We start from the raw sequence: 26638 nt of genomic DNA, 5'->3' as shown, positions 1-26638 counted from the left end.
TTATATGAAAAACAGTTAGATAGTAATAGGAAGTCAAACTTTTATCCCTAAAAAGACAAAATAGTGCCAGATAAGGTGGATTACCCCTGTAAATGAGGAGGGTTTGCTAAAAGACGGAAGAGTGAAATTTTGCTTAGCATATCCAGAAACAGCAACTACAGTGAATATTTACTTTGTGCCGTAGTCTTTACCTAACTGTATTTACATATACACTTACAAAAATAAAATATATGCCACTCAGAAAGTTCACCGTCTGGTTAGGGAGACAAACGATGTAAACATGCTAAAGAATTATAAGATTAGATAGATACATAGATACATAGATAGACAGATAGATAGATGCAAGTGTAGAGATAAATGCTCTGTAAATGGCAGTGCATTGAAGAGCATAGAAAAAATGCGATCTTCACAAATTTTCAGTACAGCATAGAACCATATTCTGATTCTGTACCTGTTTCTGTCTTCATTGTTGTTCTGATCTTGATTCAGATGATTTTAAACTATGTTGTTTATAAGATTAAACTTTTCTTATTTCTTCATATGAGCAAAAATCTTTCCCCTCCTGCCCAATGTATGATTAAATCTGTTTGGCATTTAAAACAGAGGCCAATTTTGTCAAAAATTCACTTCCTTTATAAATGTCTGAGTATATCATGGGTTTGTCATGCAGCTACAATGTGAAAAACAATCAATCAATATTAATGAGGTACTTAATATGTGAAAGTGTATGACCTCCTTGAGGATACAAAAGAGGCAAATCCTTGGAACATAAATAAAATACTAAGAAAGTGGGAACTGAGTAAACAACTAATTAATTAACTAATTGTGTCAGAATTTGGGAAGAAAAAACATGTAGGTAATAAAGTAATTCATTGAAGGATTGTATCTAAGAAGTGCATTTTAGTGTAAGCCAAGACCTTCACACAAAAGGGAATATGTGACATGTAAGAGTTCACTGCCTGGAGAATTCTTACAGGCTACAGAAAGCAGATTTTAAACTTATTATAAAGTTTAGGGCTTTCCATTAGAAATGCTTAAGCCAGAAAAGTGCCTGGATCAGATTCTTGTTGTAGTAAGATAACTCTGGAAGCAGTGTGGAACATCCATTAAAGAGAGATCTAACCAAGTCCAGAAATGCCTAGACTAACATATCCTAGAGGCAGAATTAGAATGGATGTTACTGAGCCTTGACAGAATTCAAGAATCAGGTTACACAGTAACCTGGAATTTAATTTAGCATAATAAGATGTCTAACTTGTGTCTTGGGACTTGTATTTCTCAAAATGTAATCCAATAATGTATATTTATTAGAAATACTAAGGCAAGAGTAGTGATCAGGGTAAAATTATGGATAAGGACCTTTTTTGGGAAAAATATGCAGAGAAAGAGTAATTAAAACAGGAAACTGATAAAAATAATTGCATGGATTATAATCATAATTTATCAGTAATACAGGCAATCTTATCTGCTAAGCCTGCATGCCCATTACAAAGAATTAATTAGTGTGATATAAGGTATCACAATTATAGGTTAAAATAATCAGAATGTCTGAGCATGGTGGCTCACACCTGCAATCCTAGCACTTTAGGAGGCTGAGGCAGGAGGGTCACTTTAGCCCAGAAGTTCGAGACCAGCCTAGGCAACAAAGCACGATCTCTACAAAAAATAAAACAAGTTAGCCAAGCATGGTCATGCAAGCCTGTATTCCCAACTACTCAGGAGGCTGAGGCGGGAAAATCACTGGAGCCTAGGAGTGCGAGGTACAGTGAGCTATGATCGTATCACTGCATTCCAGCCTGCGTGACAGAGCAAGACCCTATCTCTTAAAAACTCTTAAAAGTAAATAGATAAATAACATTTTAAAATAAGCAGAATGGTTTGCATAAACCTGTTTCATAGAAGATAATGTTGAAAATAATACATATTACAGTGGCATAGGAAATATGTTTTAATAATCATCATAAACAATTCTTATACTTAAATACCAAGCCATCTCCCTTATAAACTTATTCCCCTCCTAAAGAATGTATGTTTGAGTGTGTGTGTGTGACAGAGAGGGAGTTTAAATTTAGATGTATAAAGAATTTAAAGTATGCACTTTTACTTAGACAAGTACACATTTTTGCCTTTGGTGAGAATTAACAGGAATCAAATTTATTGATGTTTAACCAGTTTTATTCTCAGAACTCTATAATTCCCGAAACTAAGTTGAAGAAATAATTTATACAGTTTCTCTGTCTTTAACCTAAATATTATATATGAGTTCTGAAATAATAGTATCTAATATGTACTATTGTGAAGTATGAATCTATATGTTTCTTCATATATTAACTTAATTATTCCCTTAACTTTTCCATAAGGCATATATTATTTTTAAACCTATTTTACGGAAGAGGAAAATGAGGCCCACAGGGATCATACTTATATATTAATATATCTTGTAAAATTACCTTACTTAAGAATGGGTAAATCTGGTTCAAATGATGCATAATCTGTAAGAGACACTATGTTTTGAAAAATAATGTAAAATGCCTTTTTCTTAACATGTCATACTGGTTTCAGCACATTAATTTTGATTTTCATTTTTCTATTCTTTACCTTTAATCTCTTTGTCATTTTTGAACCATCTTATATCAGCTGCAGGTTTACTACCAGATGTTTTGCAAGTCAGCTGCATCAAGTCACCCTCCATAACTGGTGATGAGAATCCACTAATCTGAGGCTTTTCAGGAACACCTGAAATTTAAGCAAATGATGAAGTGAGCATCAATCTTCAGGGTTGATTTGTTATTATGTCTATTACTTTCACACATGAAACTGAACTGGATGGTTAACTGACAAGAAGTTCGATCAAGATGAACAAACTACTATGTAATAAACTGCTTCATATGTGTGTGTTATACATACTTAGGTGTATATGTCTATATGCATACACATAAATGTATATGCATATGAATACACATAAATGTATATGCATATGAATACACATAAACATATACACACATCCATACACATATATATGTGTACAGATATATAAATATATATAGTATCAAAAAAGTATGTAAGATGCATATGGCTCAAAGTAGTTTTTTAAATTAAATTGTAATTTTTTTTTTTTTTTTTTGAGACAGGATCTTGCTCTGTCGCCCAGGCTGGAGTGGACTGGCTCGATCTCGGCTCACTGCAACCTTTGCCTCCCAAGTTCAAGCGATTCTCCTGCTTCAGACTCCCAAGTAGCTGGGATTACAGGTGTGCACCACCATGCCCGTCTAATTTTTTGTTTTGTTTTGTTTTGTTTTGTTTTGTTTTTTGAGATAGAGTCTTGCTCTGATCCCAGGCTGGAGTGCAGTGGTGCAATCTCTGTTCACTGCAACCTCCACCTCCCAGGTTCAAGCAATTCTCCTGCCTCAGCCTCCCGAGTAGCTGGGATTACAGGTGGGTGCCACCACGCCCGGCTAATTTTTGTACGTTTAGTAGATACGGGGGTTCTCCATGTTGGCCAGGCTGGTCTCAAACTCCTGACCTTGTGATCTGCCCACTTCAGCCTCCCAAAGTGCTGGGATTACAGGCGTGAGCCACCGTGCCTGGCCTAATTTTTGTATTTTTTAGTAGAGATGGGGTTTCCTCATGTTGGCTGGGCTGGTCTCAAACTCCTGACCTTGTGATCTGCCCACTTCAGCCTCCCAAAGTGCTGGGATTACAGGCAAGAGCCACCGTGCCTGACCTCAACTGTAAAATTTTACCTGTGAAAATACTCTTGCAAATCTTAAAAACAATCATTTAATATATTTTACAATTTACTAGTGTAGAGATTTTAAAAGGTAGATTTCATTAAAGAAAAAAAAATCACAAAACATATTTCTTTATCCTTTAACAAATTATAATTTAACTTTAGCTTCTTTCTTTCCTGATTTCATAGTTCTTAAAGCTTAAAAAGAATATTATAATCTCTGTATTTTATGGCCAGGCACGGTGGCTCATCCCATTAATCCCAACACTTTGGGAGGCCGAGGTCAAGTGATCGAGACCATCTTGGCCAACATGATGAAACCCCGTCTCTACTAAAAATACAAAAAAAAAAAAAAAAAAAATTAGCCAGGCATGGTGGCGGGTGCCCGTAATCCCAGCTACTCAGAAGGCTGAGGCAGGAGAATCGCTTGAACGTGGGAGACAGAGGTTGCAGTGAGCTGAGGTGGCGCCACTGCACTCCAGCCAGGCTACAGAGTGAGACTCCGTTTCAAAAAAAAAAAGAAAAAGAAGAAGAATGTTGGAAGGCACCAATATGAGAAGTACAAATTAAACAACAGGAACAACAAAGATACATGAAAAATTAACATAACTCCTCTTAACATTTTTTGTCTTCACCTACATACTACCTGCTTTCTTTTTAAAAAATCTATGCCTCATCACCATTTAATAAAGTGAATTCATCAGTCATCTATTCTTTGGATTTCAAATTGGCTCTCTACAGAACAATACATTAACCTTATGCAGTTGTTATCCTGAAATACTCCATTTTAGTGGGCATATTTTGTCTTTAATGGCAGACTTGTGAAGATTTTTATAAAATAGTCCCAGTGTGACTTGCAGAGAAATATGTTTTATATCCTATGCACAAAACCAATTCACTAGCTGGATTAACTTTAATATTCCCACCCAAAAGAACAGCATGTGTTAGTCCTTTTAAATGCAACATTGTGCCTTTTTCCATCTAAAGAGGGAAGCAAGCTTGGGGGAAAAAAATCAATCTTTAAATTCTTCTAATTTGTTCAGCACGCAGGTGTGTTTCAATGAACTGCAGCAATTTCAGCTGATTGGGGCACTGACGTCTGTGGAATCACAGAGAGTTCGGAGCTGCAACTTTATTTCCTCAGAATCTCTATGAATGTATTGCTTTTTTTGTGTCACTTTCACCTTTGGGAAAATGGCCCAATATTTAGAGAATAAAAGCACAAAGAAACTACAAGCTTCAAGCTGAAGCGACATTAGGTACTTCATTTAGGAATCTAGAAAATATAATTTCAAAAGGAGAGAAGACACATGGAAATATCAGGGTCATTTAAATGCACTAAATACACAAGCAGGTCATATTTGAGAGCCACAAGTTAGCAAGAAAGGCCCTTATCAGGTGACTTACATGAACAAATAAAGGAGCATAGTATAGAACACAAGTTGAACTCATTATGCTCATTATTGTGTCATGTTGTGAAAGGATCAGAATATATACAACATATAGATTATTTGATAAAAAAGAAATTAGCTGAAATCAAGAGAACCAGTGTCTATTGCTGGCTAAGAAACAAAATAGTTATGTGCCTTCTAGAAGTCATATACATCTTTGAATCTACCTTTGTCCCTTTATAAAATGCAGAAAGTGACTAAATGATTTTAAAATGCCTGTGTTAAAATGTAGCAGAGAAAGGATTAAACCATATCTATTCATATAATCTTCAAAATATATTTTTGTATTGAATTATGTTGCTGTAGCAATATATATCATTCTGGTTTTGTGATTACATGGTGTTAGTCCCTTGCACTTACCCAGAACGGTGAGATAGGCCTTGGAAGTTTTGACAGGCATTGTAAATAAAGAACAGGTGTACTGTCCTTCATCAGAGAGAGACACATCACTGACACTAATACTCAATTCATGCCAGGAAGCGCGAACCAGCTCGATCCTATTGTCCCTTAAAGCTGGAAAGAGAAAATATTGAAAACGTAAATAAGGACATCAGAAACAGTCAGTATTTTTAGACTATATATTTTCAACACAAAACAATAAATGTTTTCTTTGGCCATACATTGAAATCTTATTTCTTGGAACAGTTTAAAGGAAAGTTTAAATATATTGAAATATTTTATCAGATTTTTAAAAATCAAAGTAGAATTAGGTGCTCCTTAATGTTTTCAGAAATAACTTTTTTATTAAATGATTACATCTGATACAATACTTCAGATGAGGTAGATACTGATGTTGATAAACATAGCTTTCCTCTGCAAATGTTTCATAGAATACCAGTGCCAAGAAAAGCTATAAACAAAATGGGTTCACTTCTATGGACAGATAAATTTGGTAAACTGTGACTGCTGCAGGACTTCCAAGGCAACAACAAAAATATTGGCCTATTACAAGCTCTCTGCAGTAGAGGCACTTGAACTATTTCAACTTGAGCTGATATTGAGCAGAAAGGCACCTGTAAACTACCTGGCTTTTAAATTTGCTCTGATTGGTTGGTGCCACTACTGTATTGTATGTTAATACAGTCTTTGGTCTGAATCACCTTTTCTATCACAAGACACTCAGTTTCACAGAAGATACTTTAGCATCTTGCTGAATTATGCTTCACTTGACTCATTTTGGGAGAAAAACAAAAGCATTAAAAAGTTTATCATTGTGTGCTCTACTAAGTAGAGCTGTAGAATCAGGAATTAAGCAAACAGCAACTAAAAGAGTACTCTAAAAGGTAGAAAGAGTGAGGAGGACTGGTTAAAGACACCAGCACCCGAGGAAAATCCCAGTAGCTTCCCAAACAGTAAAAGACGATCCAGACCCAGCTTCTCCCAACCACAAACTAGAAACAGAAGATAGTCTAGGTAGACTCATTTTTATTGCTGATCAAATGAGAATCCATCCAACAATACCAGGAGAGACTGGGTTACCTGCAAGGAGAATGAAGTAGGAGCCTTACTAACAGCAAACAGCCAGAGAAAGTGACCTCTTTTTCTAGGATGCCTAAGACTTCCCCTCTCCATCTAGAGGTACTGAGCAGATAAGCAGCTCTAGCAGTGTGTGTGGAGGGTGAGGCGGGAGGGTATATGCGGGGTGGGGGTGGGGGGATGTCTCTACAACAAGTACAGAGCCCTGGAAGTAATCCTCTTTTCGTCAGCTAGAGCAGGGGTCCCCAATCCCTAGGCCATGGGCCAGTACCAGTTTGCAGCCTGTTAGGAACTGGGTCACACAGCAGGAGGTGAGCCATGAGCCAGCCAACATTACTGCCTGAGCTCTGCCTCCTGTCAGATCAGCAGGGGCACTTCTTATAGGAGAGTGAACCCTATTGTGAACTCTGGATATGAGGCATCTAGGCTGCGTGCCCCTTATGAGAATCTAACTAATGCCGGATGATTTGAGATCAAACAATTTCATCCCAAAACCATCCCCCACACATACCGCCCACCATCCATGGAAAAATTGTCTTCCACAAAACTGGTTCCTGGTGCCAGAAAGGTTGGGGACCGCTGAGCTAGAGCATTTTTTAGCTCACCTAGACCACTACAGCTTATCCTGAGGAATCTCCTCTTCTCCCTTCGGTGGACCAGAAGAGATCAGTGTGGCCCCCAGTAGAATTAGACAAATCAACCTGTCCAAATAGCAGCACAAAGTCCCTAAAAATTAAATTCTCATTAGAACCACAGCCCATAATTGAAAGCTAGGACTAGCAGGTTATACCTAAACAGGGCAACTGCTTCTTAGAATAAATCTAATTAGCATCCAGAGTCTCTCAACATAATCAAAATGTTCAGAGTATAATAAAAAAAATTACTAGTCATACTAAACACCAGGAAAATCATAACCGAATGAGAAAAAATAACAGATGCCTATACTGAGATGAATCAAATATTGAAATTTTTGACAAAAATTTTTAAGCAACCATTATAAAAATACTTTAATAAGCAATTACTAATGATCTTGACACAAATAAAAAAACAGAAAACCTTAGCATGAAAAATGTTATTAAAAATGGACGTTATAGAAATAAAAATACAAAAGCCAATATAAAAACTAATTGGATTTTCTCTATAGTACAATGAAAATGACAGAGGATAGAATCAGTTAATTTAAAGACAGAGAAATAGAATTCACCCAATCTGAATAGCTGAGAGAAAACAGAAGGATAAAAAGAAAAGATAGCAAAGAACAGAGGCCCAGGGACCTGTGAGACAATAACAAAATATCCATCAGTGATATCATTAGAGTCCCAGAAGGAAAGAAGAAAGAGAGTGGGACTAAAAGAGTATTCAAAGAAATAATGGTTGAAAACATTCCAAATTTGGCAAAAGTCAGGAAGATAGAGAATCAATCAAGAAGTTGAGTGAAACCCCCCAACTAGGAAAACCCCAAAGAACTCTATATCGAGATACATCAAGAGGAAACTTCGAAAAGCTAGCATCACTGCCTGAGCTCCACCTCCTGTCAGATGAGTGGGGGCGTTTCTCACAGGAGAGTGAACTCTACTGTAAAAACTAGATGAAAACTATATAAACAAACTTCTTGAAAGGAGCCCAAGAGAATAGCTTATTACCTATAAGAAAATACAAATTCAAATGACAATGCATTTCCCATTTCAAGTCATGGAGGCCAGAGGAAGTGGTGCATTTTTCAACTTCTGAAAAAGAACTGTCAACTATGATTTCTTAACCAGTAAAACTATCCTTTAGGAATCAAGAGGAAATAAATATGTTCTTAGAAGAAAGAGAAACAGATAATTTGCCTCTAGCAGGACTGTCTTAAAGAAAAAATGTTTTTCAAACATAAAAGAATTAGTAATAAGAGGAAATCTTGAAGCATCAAGAAGAACGAAAAAATAACAAAATATGAGAAAATACAATGGACTACCCTTCTCCTGAGTTTTTTCAAATATAAGATTATTAAAACAAAAAGTATAACTTTGATAATGTCCACCATATATAGAAGGAATACTTAAGACAAGAAAAAAAGTGGATAGGGCAAAGATACCTAGTGGAAGTAAGGTTTCCATACTTGAAATGGTAAAATGTTGCTACTAGTAGACTGTGTCAATTATATCTGTAAATTGCGATACCCAGAGCAACCACTAAGAAACGCACACAAAGAATACACTCAAAAACTCTATAAATAAAGACAGAATCCATTTATATGATGTTTTGAGATAACAAAATTATAGAGGTAGAGAACAGAGTTTGGTTGCCAAGGACTAGGGATGGCAGGGGCGATGGAGAGTAGAGGGACATGGGTGTGGCTCTAAGAGGAAGAAGGGATCCTTGTGGTTCTGGAACTGCTTTGTCTCTTGATTGTAGTGAACCCACACATGTAACAACATTGTCTAGAACTAAACATATAAACACACACACACTTACACATATGCACACAAAAATAAATACATGTAAAACTGATGAAAGCCAAGTAAGACTATTAAACTGTATCGGTGTCAATTTCCTCGTTGTGATGTTGTTTCATAGCTTTACAGCTGTTCCTTGGGTGAAAGGTACACAAGAGCTCTCTGTATTATTTCTTACAACTGCATATAAATCTACAAAAAATTTGATTAAAAAATTTTAATGCACATTTGATGGAGTAGGGAGAACAGTTAGGATATCAAAGCTTAAAATTCAGTGTACACATTTACTACCAAAGAGGGTGATCCCAAATGTCATATATTTTAAAATTACCTGCATCTTCCCTATATGCTTTGTGAAAGGAGCAGATAATTATAAAATACATAACCTTTGGGAAAATTCTAAATCATTGTGATTCTAAGTATCTTTAATAAATCACCCTCCCACACACTCAAATATTAAAAACCTAAATGATTGTATCCCCTTTGCTGTCATTCTTTGTGAACTCTAATTGCTTAGGAAGATATACACTTGCAAATATTTTTATTTATTTTTTATTTTTTTAATGCTTTTTAATGATTGTAATGAAACATATGCAGATCAGAAATATGATAGCTCATTCTCATCAAACATGTAGAGTGAACACTTACATGTACATTTTAATATATTAGGAGCTCGGAGGTTTAAGTTTTTACTCAGTAACTCAGAGTTAGAATATAGATTAAAATACCTTTATATATGTATGTGTGTATAAAATTTGATATACATAACACACATATATATATTACATAAAACATAATATGTTTTGAGTATTTGGGGATTATATTCATTGACAAGTAGCTCTAGGTTAGATGAGATTATGGAGAAAAGCTGTCTTCATGCTAATTTTAATGAGTTATTTTATTTATTTTATTTTCTTTTTCTTTTATTATACCTTAAATTTTAGGGTACATGTGCACATTCTGCAGGTTAGTTACATATGTAAACATGTGCCATGCTGGTGCGCTGCACCTTTTTAGAATTGATTTATATTGAATGTGAAAAATAAAGCAGGTCTGTGCTTGTGACTGTATTTGGATACAGCACACTTTAAAAAAAATGTCTATTTCATACTCTGTCTCCTACATGGCATGATATAGATGCCTTGTTTAGCTGCCAGAGGAAAGTAGTAGGGCACAAATTTGTTATTCTCACAATAGGAACTCATGCTATATCAACCCCTTTTCAAAACAATGATTTATTCACACAAATATTTATCTTAAATAAATATATGTAATTATATATAATTTTAAAATTTTGTTACTATGTGTACATATATACTAAATATATATGTATATTATACATACTCATGTATTTTGTTCACACATTTTTTAAGAGGTCACCAAAAGGAAAAATCTCAAATTCCTGCTGTGATACTGTATGGATAGAACATGTTACCCACCTCCTGTGCTCAATTTCATTTCCCCTAACACAGGTTCCACTGACACAGACAGAGCTTACAATTCTCAGTGAATCCAGACAAAAGGAATTTAACTCTATTTTAGCCAGACTGTATTTTGAAACCTATATAACATCACCAAATTTAAACTGAATTGCTCACTACATACGAATATAAGACTTTCATATTTAAACCATTTTCATGGAACAAGGCTAAAGGTACTGATTTGAAATCAAAAGACTTGGCTCCAGACACTTGTATGAAGTCAGTTTCTGGTGATAATAATTTCTGAGTCCTTCCATCTTTGGATTATGATGAGAACTGAATGATATCATGGAGAATGTAAAGTGACTTAAAATACATCTACAATGACATTTTAAAATTATTTGGGGTTTGGAATCCTGAGGAAAAATCAGATATTTTCATGTCGGAAATATTTCAATCAATTCAACTTATCAAATCATATAATACTTTCAGTTGTTTCTATGATTATTACCAGCCTTGACTAATTAAAAACTAGGCTCTGAAAAGCAGAACACATGAAGTTTTATGTAAGCTTCATTATAGTTTAATCATATTAACTTGAGCAAGTTACTTAAATATGTCTCAGTCCTCTATGAGGTAAAACTCCTATGCTACATCACAGTGAAAGTATAAAGAATGTGGTTTAGAATTTTAGAACTGAAATATATGAATATATATTTAAAAATGGACAACACATTCTTAAGGACCAAGAAACTGCCAAAATTACTACATGGATTATTTATTGTGTACATTTTCTTAATAGTTTATTGGGTAAGCAATAGAGCTGCCTAACAAGATTTTCCATGAACTGAATATTTTAAGTAAATCCTACATCCACACTGTTAATCTTTTCAAGTTCACAAACACTTATGATGTCATCTACAGTTCACTTTAAAACAGCATTTCAAGTATGAAGAATAAGGAAAAAACATTTAACAGTCCAAAGAGGAATATACTATAACTCAGTGGGTTTCCTGTGAGCAGGAACCTTGTTTCACTATTTCAGCACCCTGAGCTATAGCTATCTACACAGTAGGCATTCAGTGAGTAGCTATTGAATTGAAACTGAGAGCTAAACTCTGTCTATATGTGATAAGAACAGAGTGAAAAAGAGCTGAACTAAGAAGTCCTCTTCAATATCTCTCCACAGGATCCCCCATGGGAAAGAAGCCACAAAAAAACCAAAAAAAAAAAAAAAAAAAAAGAAGAAAAAAAATGTTCCATTTAGACACTGTTGAGTATAAAAGAGCTAGAAACATCATGCTACACAAATTTTTTAAGTAAGTGACAGTTCACTGGAAAATGATCTGAACTACTGAATGAGTGAACTTTGAAAATATTTTCATTGTACCTTATGGTTTCCCAAAACACAAAAGGCCGTAGTTAATCAGAGACCATTCATATCATTTAACTTTTCTATGTAGCAGGTCCCAAATATACAGTGAACCTAAATAAAGAATTGTAATATTGTCAGTGGAAATGAATTCAATCTTTTAAAAAATGTTTCCCTTTGAGGACACAGAATATAAATCATTACCTGAATGTCCTTTTCAATAATAAACTAAAAACTCAAACATTTTATTTAAAAATATTTTAAAACATTAAACTAGGAATGAATAAAGAATAAAAGAAATGAGTATGTGTAATAAAAGAAAAAAAGGGTGTTATTCATATATCACAGAGCTATTAAAAATAAGCGAATGGGTTAAGTAGGCCACTTTGAGGTCACGCCCTAACAGCCATTAGTTGCCTGCTACCCACCGGTGGGGTAATTTAACAGTTCAAAACTCTAAATTCTGGAAGATTCCATCTTAGCTGCATATAACACTCTACTATATGACCAATGAGTAAAACTCTATTAAATAGTACTTAACTCTGGATAAAATGATTTTTCCAATACACCGTTGGTTTTAAATGGTTCAACAATCATGCAAATGTGTATTTTGGATTCATGCTGAATAAAATAAAAATGCCTAAGACAATTAATTGGAGGATTTCAGACACATTTTATGCCCATTTCTAACAAAAGGTACCAGCATATTAAGTAAGTTGTATATTAGTTAGTTTTAGACCAAATTAACTTAGTAAGAATAGCACTGTTGAATTTATGTAGCATGATTTATTCAAGAACCTGCTAGCAATTTGTGAATACTTACATTCATAGTTTTCTTTCCTTAAGTGTTATATTTATAAAGGTGATCACATACTCCTTGCTGGAAACTTTAAAAGGTATCTTTAAATTGGTTTCTAGTGAGTAATAATTCATGTCACATTTTAGAATGCTTAAATCATGACTAAAAATCATATTCCATTGTGAGTCACTTTTAAGAGAACATTAAAATGCAACATTTCTTACATTTTTTTCTAGTTCACCCATTGGACATGAAACTTTCCCAAACTGGGATTATGATATACCTTTTTGGACTTTCTTCAAGGCCTCACACATGTCATGGTACATATCGATACCCATTAGTAATTTATTAGATTAAATTGAATATGCAGATTATCAATCTTCAGCATATAATATTCTATAACTGTATTAACAACGTTTTAGAAAATTCCACATATTAAGTGAATATTTTATACTGTGTGATTTTTATCATTATAATTCATTATATTTTATAGACAAGTACTAAAGGAAAACCTACATCAGGATGATAGAAATCACTTCAAGTATCCCTTGGCTACGTAATTCTCAGTGTATAACATTTACACTCATAAGACTTTAGCCAAGACAAACATTGCACACATTGAAAAGTTTTTAAAATGTATTTAATCTCCAACCAGTAAGTTTCATTTCCTAACTTAAATCCATGTCACTGATGTGACAGGATTTCAACAACCACAGGGTGTCAGCCTTCATTTTACTTAGCCTCAGTGCATGTGCTTTCCACCCAAGTATCCCACTTAATTCCTATAGGAAGTTGAGATGTGTCAGTACAATAAGCCAAGTTCTACCTATGGGAAGATGTACTTAAGAACTCTACCCATAAGGCCTTTGATCCAGTATTGAATTTTATGTTGCTGTCTGTTGCCTGAGAGTAGACTACTTCCTCTGTTTCTAACTTTGTTCTTTAAGGTTACCCACACAAACACTGCTACTTCCAGACTTCTGCAACAGGCTTGCTCTCTGCACATTGTCCACTTAGTCCTGTGCTAATTGCTTACTCTGCTTTACTCCTATTGCTTTCTCCAAAGCTGGTCAGTAACAGGACTGACTCATGCAATCTGCCAGCCATGCTTTTTTCAGTTGAAATCTCTACTTCCCCCAAGGATCAGAATCAGGACAAAAATTTGAAGCTTCAGTGAGGACAACTTTGTTTTTTACATACTAGAATAATTTTTCTACTAATTAGATCTGTACCCTAATAAATCAGATCGGAAAACTAAGTCAAATAAACTATAAGAAAGCTTACAAAAAGGATCAGAAGTCTAAGACTTAACACTTGTCAGATGTTATACTTTGTATCTTGAGCTGTGTGATGAAAATATGCCATTAGATATTGCAAAAGAGGCAAGATGAAGACTCTTATTCTTATTATCAAAATGTTATTTTATTTGTTGGTAGCTCCATATAATCTTATTGGATATATTAAAATCAGTATGTGTCATTTGTAATAGTACAAATTGCCAGGAAAAAAAAAATAAGATTTGTGTTACAGACAGAATAAAATATCAAACAAGCGAATCCTTTTCTGTTTTGTTCTTTTACAGTCATACAACATAAAACAATCTAAATCAATCTTCTGAAAAATTGGTAAAGACAACCATTGCTCCAGAGCTCCTATTTGGTATTCCAAGTTTCAGCCTGGACTGAATTTTTACTGAAACCATAGTAAATGGAGTTTTAAAATAGAAATGCAAACAGAACCTAAGCAATACATCTGGAAACTGTGTTACTATTTGAAGAAAGTTTTTCAGTAATAGAATTTCAGTTTTTACACCCTAGTATTTCTATGTTTAGTATTGTAGTTTTATGAGAGAAGACTGTTAACAGATAGTCATCAAAATTAATTAACTACAAAATTCTAATACACATTTTCAAGAGACTTATAGAGACAAAATATTTCCTCTCCATCCCCTACAAATAAAAGTTTGTGAATATTTTGTTTCCTTCTTCAAAACACAGTATTTCCCTAGGTGTTTGTCACATTACAGTTTTTATTTTTCTTGAGAAAATATATTTTGGTATTTGATAGCGTTCACAATTTGATACCACTCACTAGTGGCCTGGATCCGTAGAACAAGAAAATGATATGGTATTTGAACCATACAATTTTTGTAAGCCCTCATTCTTTTTAACAACCCACAATATATTGGTCTCCTCATAGACATATGAAATTCGTTTTTTATATCTAACTATAAAACCATCACCATATGTAGCCATGTGGTATAACTCTCGTGTAGCATTTATATCAAAGAGACAAGAAGATTATATGTCATGCTATTATGGAAATGCATACACAAAGGTAGATTGGGAATCAAAAACATCTGCCTTCATTAGATAGAGAAACCAGCCCTTGTTATTTATAATCTGCCTTGTAATTTTACAGAATCCCATATTCTGTGAAAGCCTTCAGTTGGCATTTACAACACAGGAAGGGAAAATGACTCCAGACTACATTGTGTACAATTCTAATAATCCCGAAGTTGTACCTTCTACAGCCTGAAATTTGGATTACATTTTTTACAGTTCTGTTTTCACTAAGGTAATAACATAATTATTTAATGAAATAAACAACTTCTTAGAGTACACAAACTGAAAATCCAGGCACTTGTTGTACAATTAAGAAACTGTTCTCTTTTATATTTTTAAAATGTAGGCATAAGCATAAAAATATTAAAATAATATAAATTTTATTAACAATAGTCCAAAATTTTCTATGAAATGAGTTTAATATTTTTCATTGCCAATATATTTTTGCTACGGAAAGTTTCACCACTTGATCTTGCTTCCTTCCCTCAGTTTCCCCACTTCTTACTAATATTTCCCTTTTGGGGATGAAGGAGGTGAGTGTGAATTTTTCACAAATAAAATATTATCTTTAAAAAATTAGCAAATTACTGATTATAATGAATATTGTTTCTAATATCTCACATACATCAAAAATTCAATGAGAAAGTGATGAGTAATAAAAATTTTAAAAATTATCATTTACTATATAGAATTTGAAGAATGACATCCTACTTTTTAAATTTAATTTAATTTTATTTTTTTGAGATGAATTTCACTCACTCTGTCACCCAGGCTGGAGTGCAGTGGCACAATCTCAGCCCACTGGAACCTCCGCCTCCCTGGTTCAAGCGATTCTCCTGTCTCAGCCTCCCCAGTAGCTGGGATAACAGGCACACACCACCATGCCTGACTAATTTTCCTATTTTTAGTAGAGACGAAGTTTCACCAGGTTGGCCAGGCTGGTCTTAAATTCCTGACCTTAAGTGATCTGCCTGCCTTGGCTTCCCAAAGTGCTGGGACCACCAGCTCAGCCACCACGTTTGGCTGACATCCTACTTTTTAAAGTATTTTCTATGATGTTGAATTTTCTTTCTTTAAATGATTTATTTTTCTTTATCACAGAGTGATCTGAATTGGTTTTTAACAATTCTATTTATACTAAGTTACATGTTAACATTTAGTAGTTTTGTTAATGCTATGGTTTGAATGTCTCCTCCAAAGCTCACATTGAAATTTAATAGCCATTGTAACAGTATTAAGAGGTTGGCCCTTTAAAGAGTGATTAAGTCATGAGGGCTCTTCCTCATGGAGCATTTTAATGACTTTAACAAAGAAGTTTTGGGAAGTGCCCTTTTACCTTCTGCCATGATACAGCACAAAGACCCTTGCCAGATGCCAGCACCATGTTCTTACACTTCAGCTTCCAGAACCATGAGCCAAGTGAATTTCTATTGTTTGTAAATTACCCAGTCTGTGGTATTTTGTTATAGCAACATGCAATAGACTAAGACAGTCAATGTATAAAAAAATTCATGACATTCAAATTGATAAGAAGTTTTAGCAAAAGGCAGAAAAAAGAAATGTAAAAAGGAGAGACAGCATATCTTAATACTTTGCCACAACTAAACTATAAAATTTTGGAAAATTTAAGCATATTTATCTTGTAATATATAGTATTGAATGTATCTAAATTTTATATATATAATGTATAAATATAAATATAAATTTATATAAAGTATAAATATAAATACAATAATATGTATACATTGTATGTATGAATAAATATATAGATAAGTGAGAAGGGCAGTTTAAGATGGAATAGGACAAAAAGCCAATGCAAAATTAAAATTATTGAAGTTGCAACTCCTGGGGCAAATGAAAGTGACTGATGAAAGGTAATTTGATAAACATCTTTTATAAATGAGTATAATAAAGGCTTTTTTTTTAGTAATTCACATACGAAATGTTCCAAAACTTACCAAAAAGATTGGAAAAAATATACATCAAATTAGACACATGTGAAATTCATAATAAAAGAACACACTGTGTTTTATTAAATATAATGGTTCAGCAGTAACTGTGAATTCCTACTTTGTAGCTAGGTTGAGATATACTGTGGAGGTGACTTCTGAAACCCAGAGAGAAAGCTCTGAACATACACTGCTCTTACTAATTCTCAAGAGGGAAATCCATAGTGTGATATGTACTGCTTCAAAGTTCCGTACTTGCTGACTCCACCGCTGTCATACGAATCTTTGAGATCTAGACTTACAGGCTTTGAGCTTGACTTGGCCTTGGTCACATAGGCAGCCCAACAACCAGCTTACACTGTAGAAAAGATCCTGGCTCTCTCTTAGGGAGCTTTCACTGAGATAATGGGGACAGTATGAAAGAAAGATTGTATAAAATAGTCTTCCAATGCAGGAGAGAATAAGAAAAATACACGATTTGAAAATAATTTGCTAATAAACTGTATTTTGTTTGTATATTCCACAACATATTTTGAAGAGCCACACCATGCAAATATTTTGGGCAATTTTCCAACTGGACGAAAGAAAATGCCATTTAAAAAATTCTTAAAGAACTGGATGCCTACCAACCATGTGCTCAATACAAGGGCAGTAGATAAACCTAATGTCTCATCAAAGATGGATATAGGAAAACAATCATCACATACAGGAAAAATCACATGATGATGATGATGATGATGATGATGACAACGATAGAGTAATGTTAATTTATGGAGTATGTGCTATCTGACAAAACATTTGCTAAGTGTTTATATAGATTTTTCTACCTTTTATCTTCACAATAGCTCATTGAGACTTACACTAGCATTATTTCTCTTCTAAAGATGAGAAACCTAAACATCAGAGAGGTTCAGTAACTCACCCAAAGTTACATAGATAATATATATCTGAACACAGATGAGTGTTCAGGCAGTCTGACTCTAGAGCCTATAGATCTCTTAAATATCATATTCAAGTAACTTCCTAGCTAATAATTACTAATCCTCATATTCAATCTGTTAGAAAAACTGTGAATGGTATCTTATTAAATATAAGGCTGATGATAGACTAACCAGACTTAAAACACATTTAGTGGTTTTGATGTGCATTTCTCTAATGATTAGTGATGTTGAGCATTTTTCAATATATGTTTTGGCCATGTGCATATCTTCTTTTGAAAACTCTCTGTTCATGTTTTACCCACTTTTTAATGGGGTTGTTTATTCATGTAAATTTAAGTTCCTTATAGTTGCTGGATATTAGACCTTTGTCAGATGCATAGTTTGCAAGCATTTTATCCCATTCTGTAGGTTGTCTGTTCACTCTGTTGATAGTTTTTTTTTTTTTTTTTTACTGTACAGAAGCTCTTAAGTTTAATTAGATCTCATTTGTCAGCTTTTGCTTTTGTTGTGATTGCTTTTGGCATCTTCATCAGGAAATCTCTGTCAGTTCCTATGTCTAGAATATTATTGCCTATGTTGTCTTCCAGTTTTTATAGTTTTGGGTTTTACATTTAAGCCTTTAATCCATCTTGAGTTGATTTTTTTGTATATGGTATAAGAAGGAGAGTGTGAATTAGTTCAATCATTGTGCAAAGCAATGTGAGGATTCCTCAAAGAGCTAAAAACAGAACTATCATTCAACCCAGCAATCCCATTATGGGCTATATACCCAAAGGAATAGAAATCATTCTACCATAAAGACATATGCATACATTTTGCTCATTGTAGCACTACTCACAATAGCAAAGACATGGAATTAACCTAAATGTCCATCAGTGGTAGAATGGATAAAGAAAATGTGGTACATATATACTATGGAATATTACACAGCCATACAAAAAAAGAAGATCATGTCCTTTGCAGGATCATGGATGGAGTTGAAGGCTATCATCCTTAGCAAACTAGTACAGGACAGAAAACAAAATACAGCATTTTCTCACTTATAAATGGGAGCTAAATGATGAGAACACACAGACACAAAGAAGGGAACAGACACGAGGGCCTACCTGAGGATGGAGGATGGGAGGAAGGAAAAATCAAGAAAAAATAATTAGTGGGTGCTAGGCTCAATACCTTGGTGACAAAATAATTAGTACAACAAATCTCCATGACACAAGTATACCCATATAACAAATCTGCACATGTACCCTGAACCTAAAGTAAAAGTTAAAAAAAAAAAGATCATCAACAACAACAAAAAGTTAGTTAGCCCAAACAAGCTAAATGAATCTTTGTCTATGCATCTACCTATTCAAGATATATAAGGAATTTTACCAAGCAGAAAATACCAAGTCAGTGCTGCATTTTGAAGTGATCAGAATTGTTTCTAATGAGTCCAGGAGATCTTATGTTATAGTAAGAAGTTAACAGTATAAAAGTAATCTCCTGCCATACACATTGGGATTGGCAGTGGTAGATTATATTCCAGAAGGTTCAGAACTCACAACTAAAATGTAGGCAGATAGGGCAGGGCGCGGTGGCTCACGCCTGTAATCCCAGCACTTTGGGAGGCCAAGGCGGGGGTATCACGAGGTCAGGAGATCAATACCGACCTGGCTAACATGGTGAAACTCTGTCTCTACTAAAAATACAAAAAATTAGCCAGGCCCCGTGGTGGCGGGCACCTGTAGTCCCAGCTACTCGGGAGGCTGAGGGAAGAGAATGGCGTGAACCCAGGAGGCAGAGCTTGCAGTGAGCCGTGATCGCGCCACTGCACTCCAGCCTGAGCGACAGAGTGAGACTCCATCTCAAAATAATAATAATAATAATAATAATAATAATAACAATATAAAAAATGTAGGCAGATAAAGGAAACAAGAACTTTAACAGCAATGAATCACGAGCATGGTGGTTGTACAGAGCTCTGTTAGAAGTATCTGAGACCCCACAAAAATTAGGAAAGTTGAAATCCCATATGAGATCTACGGGACCACCTGTGATTAATTCACCTAGAAATTAGGGATTGGGCTAAGAACTAATGCATTTATAAACCATTTAATTGTAAAACAAAAGGGAATTTGAGGGTAATATTAATGTCTCCTGTCATCACACATCGTATCTGAAAAAATACCTTCCTGCTAAAAATGAATGGAACGAAGCTGACTACTTTTCTAAAAAAAAAGTTTTATTCCATATTTAAATTCAGTAAGTAATTGCTTAGTGAAGGGCTGTCATGTGACCAGATTCAGCCAAAAAAAAAGTGAGTAAAGTGACGTATTTCACTTCATTGCCGAGCTTTAAGAAGTTAGTAGAGCTTCTGTCGAGTTAGCTGAGCTAGTGAGGTTAGCATTACCGTGTGAGACAAAAATGAATTAAATAAAAAGTAAATGGGAAGCATGAAAAATACAACTTATCATAAAAGGGATATCATTCTTAAAATATTACTATAGAATTTACTACAAAAAACAGAAAAATATTATAAAAATGTTTAAATCCTCAATATGCTGTAAGAAGATATAAACTCCAATAAAAAAGCAGAAAGACACATAGAAAAATTAATCTGAAATATTACAATAAACGATCCAATTAAAAATGGAGATGAAGATAAAGGTGCAAAAGAATTCAAGTCCAAACTCAAAGCAGTCAAAGCTATGTAAATGCAGTGCAAAATGGAAACAAGGATTTCGTTAACCAATTTGAGATAGCTCAGAAAGCAGAAGATAAGGTAGTACATACAAGAGAAGGGAAAGATTACACACAAACACAAATTATTGAGAAAAATAGCACTATGACAACACAATTGAAGGCATATTAGTAGCATAATTTCTATGGCTAAAAGTCACTTGTGTTTTCATTAGAAGAGTTATTAAATCTCAAAAACAAAGGAGTAATTTCAACTTTGAGGACAAAAATTTCATAACCAACCAATTTATCTTCCACATGATATTGCAATAGAAATATCGTTAGACATTCAAGACCTCAGAAAAATATTACCTATTTACCTAAGAAATTCATTAGGCAATCGAGATAATAGGCTGTCAATTATAGGTAAGAATTGATGTGCTCTCATCATTCTAGTGAAAGTCGTTTCTGTTTTAACCAAAATTTGTATGAAGAAAACTGTCATCATAGATTTATAATAATGCAAAAGTATAAATAAATATCCAACATTATAATTTTAATGGAATATTAGAAAGCTTTCATATTATAAGCCTGAAAACCTTTATAATAGGAAAATAATACAACTTTAATTGAAAATAGAACAGAAGGATGTAAAATAGAACAGAAGGATGTAAAATAAAGTGTTCAATATGGTATCTATTCTATAATAAAATAGAAAATGTATCTAACGGATTGATGAAGTTTGGGACTCTTTTCTTGCTTCTTTGAGCTTTTCTGAATTTTTAAATTTTTATCAGCTAAGTTAATTACATCTATCTATTTTTAAAATGTTACACTGAGAAGATATAAAATAAAAATCACAAATTATATTGTTGGTACCTTATTATATGACTACTGAAATTGACTATTTGGAGCTGTAGAGCTGATTCACTTGTTTAGACTGTGTTTTAGCAAGAAACGTGGCCTAAGATCTCATTTTAAAATGTGAAAGTAAGGCAAGGTGGAAATAGATGAGGCTCCAGAAAATACAAGAAAAAGGAAAAGGAAGTGGTGATTATATCAATCACGTGAAGGTCTTCTTATACTTGCCAATTCACTGTTTTTATCACTATTCAAGATCAGATACCAATTTTCTGAAGAAGTGTACAATGTTATTTAAACGACCCATAAAATAAGCAGAATTTAAAAATTTTCAAAGTATTTCTTCTTGTAGCACTAAATGCTTCTTAAGTTCTTATGATAAAATAATAAAATTCACTATGCTTGATTTACATATTACACAGATGTAGATATTCATTACAGCTTCTCCATATTTTGAAAAATAAATTCTTTTTAAAATATTTATTGTTTATCTAAGAAACATTCCTTTCAAACAAAATACATTTACTTTTGAGACTGGCAACAGCATAAATGTTCTCATCTGTGGTAGAGGACATAATATTATGGGAAATATTTCCACGATAAAATAATATATAATCAATATATTCTTTATATATTTATTTATGAGGAGTAGGAAGAAAACAGTCTTTAAGACACATAGGAGCACACAATAAATGTGACAGACTTTAGTGATGACATAATACTGTTTTGTCTGTGATGGTGACACAAAACAGCAAAGGACACAAAACTGTCAGTCTTGTTGTTTATCTTCTATCTGAAACTAATAAAAGAAGGAAGGTGATTGACGGCAAGTAGACATAGACACTGTCTTAGACATCCAGTTGTTACGTTTTACACATACATAAAAGTACTATCTTGATGGTTTTAAAGATGCTTTACTTCTCTAACTTTCTAAGATGTTGTCTTTGCCTAAAAATAATAAGGGAATTTATAGTATGATTATACTAAATGTTATATATTATCCCTCTTAGAAATGACTACTTTTTTCATAATTTGTGAAATTCATGCTGTTATTCATTCTAGTAGAACTTATCCTGTTAAAAATTGCACACACTTGAACCTATAAGAAGTGACTACTTCTTAATATACTATCTGTATAGCATGAATGCACGTTTGTGCGTGTGTGTATGTGTTATATGTGTGTTTGCGTATGTGTGTATGTATATGTACAATAAATATTTATGTGTTCAGATAGAGAGAGAGTAGGGCAGTCATGGTGAAAGTAGAAAGAGAATAATGGGGACAAATGGAGAAAAAAACAGAAGAACACGTAAAATTGAATTCTTTTTTATAACATATATTTTTTTCAAATACATAAATTATTAATTATAACATTCCTTCAAAACACTGAATATGTATAGAGGAAGTTCCAAAGAAGTACAAAGTGCCTGTACTGATTTTTAAGAGCTTGTAATTTATTTGAAGGAGAGTAAACGTACAGATATAAAATACGTAGGTGATAATTGCAAAACAACATGAAAACAAGTGAATAATAATGTGGCATAAAATTCACAAATCAGGGCTATGGATAGAATGTAATTAAATAAGACTCCAATGAATCAAGAAAACTGTTCTAGAAACTTTGAATATGGAGTTAGGCCAGTGAGTGACTGAAACCTGCAGAAGGATTTTAAATGTCAAAAATTAGCTCCAATAAAAGAAAAGATGGACTCAGTTAACAGGGTGGGTAGGTCCAGAAAAGCTAATAGCATTTCAGCATGCACAAATGTATGCTGATCTCTTGCCACCTACACTTATTTTACCTTTCTTAGTAAAATGTTAGTAATTACTGGTAGGCAAGCAAAATTTGTCCACTTCGGGGTTTTTCTTCTATCACTATTATTTTTTTTTTTTAAGACGGACTCTCACACTGTCGCCCAGATGAGTGCAATGGCGCCATGTGGGCTGACTGCAACCTCTGTTTCCTGGGTTCAAGTGTTTCTCCTGCCTCAGCCTCCCAAGTGGGGTTTCTCTTCTTACAGCTCCCTCTGTTCATAGTGTCCTAGCTACAAACCTCCCAGTTCCAAAATTCTATTTGTTTTGAAAGGCTATCTATCTCATAGTTTTGCATGAAAATGTTGCTTTCCACTCTCACTGAAATGCCGTATTTCTTGAAATTCTTTAAATATAGATCTCATTTCAGGTTTATCCATGTCTATGATTTATTATAGTTTTCTGTGATAATATTGTATCTATTGTAGTTTAAGTTCCGTAAAAGTAGTATTGTGCATTTATCTGCGTCCCTCTCACAGCTTAACTACCAGCTGTGACTTAACACAGCTTCAATCACAGTTTAGGCTCATAAAAATATAGAGATGGTTATAAGCTTTTCAAAAATTTTACAGTCATATTATCATTTGCAGAAATAAACTTTTTTTCCACATGTAAAATTTTCCAAAATGTTTCTCCTGAAAATGTCAATGCAGTGCACGAAGTATTTATTTGTTTTTATTCCGTTTCGTATTTTACTAATAAACACTCATTCCATCAAGAAAAACTGATTCAGATGTATCAGGATTTCCTCATAAGTGGGTGCAGGAGTTCATATTTTTGCTCCATGCTTTCTTTGCAAGAAAAAGCAACATACACACATTTTATTTGGAGGACCAATCTTTTAAATAAATAAAGTAAGCAGAGAAGAAGCAAATACAATGAGAACTACAGGTCTGCTGAGTTGCAGGTCTGAAGTTTGTTCCGAGGGAGTGAAAGAGACTTCAGTGCTCCCAGACAGAGACAGGAGCAGGCATAGAAAGTTCTTGAAGCCAGGGCCTGGAGTAAGCCTCTCCAGTTCTTTGAAGCAAGCTAAGAATAAAAATTCACACCACCTGGGCTGTGGCTTCAAACAGCTTGCAGGCGTATAGCAGTGAGAACACAGACACAGCCTTATAAACAAGAACTGACCAAACTGCCTCTCTAACTGGATCACAGTGCCCTGCCTAAAATGTCTTGATTTAAAAAGTGGTTCTGGGCTGGGAGCCCAGGGAGTTAAGTGACTAGAGAGATAAGATAATGTTCAACCTCAAGACTGGAAGAGTGAATACAGAGATGGGAAGTGAGAGTTGGAATAAAAAGAAGGAGAAAGGCTAGAAAAAAGATAGCAAAAAGAAAAAAATTGTAGCTTCCTAGGAATATTCAAAGAAAATTGCATAAAAAATAATATTTTGTATCAGTTACATAAATAATCTAAAGTGTGTTTAAGATGCTTCCAGTGATAAATGAAGGAATAATTTCCATTGACATAAAGTAAGAAATTATAAAACAAATTTAAAAAGGTCAATATGTAAAGAAGTAATTTTAAATAGTATTAGAAAGTACAGTCACTTGAACTGTACTTGGAATTACTAAATTTGTTGCTGTTGTTGAGGAATTTACTAGCAAATCACTCAAAAAGACAAAGATATGTTACAAATAGGATAATAGTTGAGCAACCAGAGGCTAAGCTGACAGCCTCCAGTACATATAGCTAAGAGTAAATCCAGTATAATGGAATGGTGTAGTAGTATCATTTCAATAAATAATTGCTGTAACTTTCCCAAAACTGAAGAAATACTTAAGAAGGGAAAGTTACAGGCAAATTCCTCATAAAGATAAATGCAAAGAATACTAATCAAAATATTTAGCAAACTGAATCCGTTGGTGTAAATAAAAAGTAATTCATTCCTGCTGATTTGGGTTTAGTCCAGTAATGCAAGGTGTTTATAATTACAGAAAAAGTAATCAATGCATTTTGACATACTAACAAAATGAAGGAGGAAAAACCTATAACTATCTTAAAGAAGGCGTAAAAGTATTTTATAAAATTAATAACAATCATGATAAAACTCTTATAAAACTTGGAAGAAAAAGGAACTGGTGGTTTTACTTTTCATGCAGATGATCATTCCCATCATTCTCCTAGTTCCTGGACTCTCGTCCTAAGATCCCAGTCTCTACCCTTTCTCAGTCACTCTGTGGGTGTGCTCTTCACGTTTTCATAACCAATACACGCAGCCCTTCCACATTCCACACATGCTCCTTGCTGACCACCAACTCCCACATCTCCAGTCCACTCTCTCTGGGACTCAAATGCAACCAGAACATTTCATTCTTAGATGCTACTACAATTTAATTGTCATTCAAGCCTCACAAGTCCTCTTTTCTGATTTTATTTGGCTTAGATTTCATGATCCATTGAGCAAATATGTATTATCAAGTGCAGTTTAGGGGTTTTTGGTGGCACATTTGTGACCAAGATCACTTTCTGTTTCAATCATTTTTCGCTACTATAACAGAATACTGCAGGCTGGGTAATTTATAGAGAAAATGATGTATTTGGCTCATGGTACTGGATATTGAGAAGTCTAACATCAAAGTGCTAGTGTCTGCTGAAGGCCTTGTGCTGCATTATCCTGGGGCAGAAGGGCAGAAGGACAAGCAAGTGTGTGAGACAGAGAGAAAAAGAGAGCCAAACTCCTGCAGTAATTAACCCACTCCTGTAATAAGGGCATTAATCCATTCAAGAGGGCAGAGCCCTCATGACTTAATCACCTCTTAAAGCCCTCATCTCCCAATGCAATGACATTGGCAGTCACCTCTTAAAGGCCTCATCTCCCAATGCAATGACATTGGCAATCACCTCTTAAAGGCCTTATCTCCCAATGCAATGACATTGTCAATTAAATAACCACATGATTTTGGAGGGGACATTCCAACCATAGCAATCCCTTACATTCCCTTTCAACTTCCTCATCTCCTCACTTACAAAGACCACATGTGAGTTAAACAGAATTCACTCTACTCCCCTATTCATGCCTATCACCTGCTTATAAAATGCTTTCGTCTTATCTTAGTCATTCAAGACCATCAATATGCTGACAATGCCTATATTTATGTCTTCTGACTATACCTATTTCTCAACCCATTACCCATATATTTAACTGACTTGACACCTCTACTGAATACCTAATAAGCAGTTCAGAATTAGCATGTCCGAAGCAGAGTTCTTGATAACATTTCCTCTCCTAACCAGCTCTTTCAGTCTTCCACATCTCAGTGAATAACTCCGTCATGTAGTCTTTCAGGTAAAAAAAAATTTGAGTTGTTCTTATGCCTCCATTTTTTCATTCACTAGAAAAGACATCATCCAATACTAGCAACTGTATAATCAACATTCAAA

The 26638-nt window shown here is 34.2% G+C and overlaps 1 protein-coding gene across 6 annotated transcripts in view; it reads right to left on the bottom strand.

Moving 5' to 3' along the window:
• Nucleotides 1-26638, bottom strand: part of CADM2 (cell adhesion molecule 2) — a 1108555-nt gene that overhangs the window by 181805 nt on the left and 900112 nt on the right. For all 6 annotated transcript variants that reach the window (XM_019024501.4, XM_019024502.4, XM_019024500.4 and 3 more), the window contains 2 exons: nucleotides 5542-5694; nucleotides 2599-2736 (listed from right to left, as the gene is read on the bottom strand). In XM_019024501.4, the coding sequence (XP_018880046.1) occupies nucleotides 2599-2736; nucleotides 5542-5694 (291 nt within the window). The remainder of the gene's footprint in view (nucleotides 1-2598; nucleotides 2737-5541; nucleotides 5695-26638) is intronic.

Source organism: Gorilla gorilla, chromosome 2 (genome assembly GCF_029281585.2).
Source record: "Gorilla gorilla gorilla isolate KB3781 chromosome 2, NHGRI_mGorGor1-v2.1_pri, whole genome shotgun sequence".
Lineage (NCBI taxonomy): Eukaryota > Metazoa > Chordata > Mammalia > Primates > Hominidae > Gorilla > Gorilla gorilla.
Note: the sequence above shows the minus strand (reverse complement) of the source record. Positions and strands in the feature narration are given on the sequence as shown.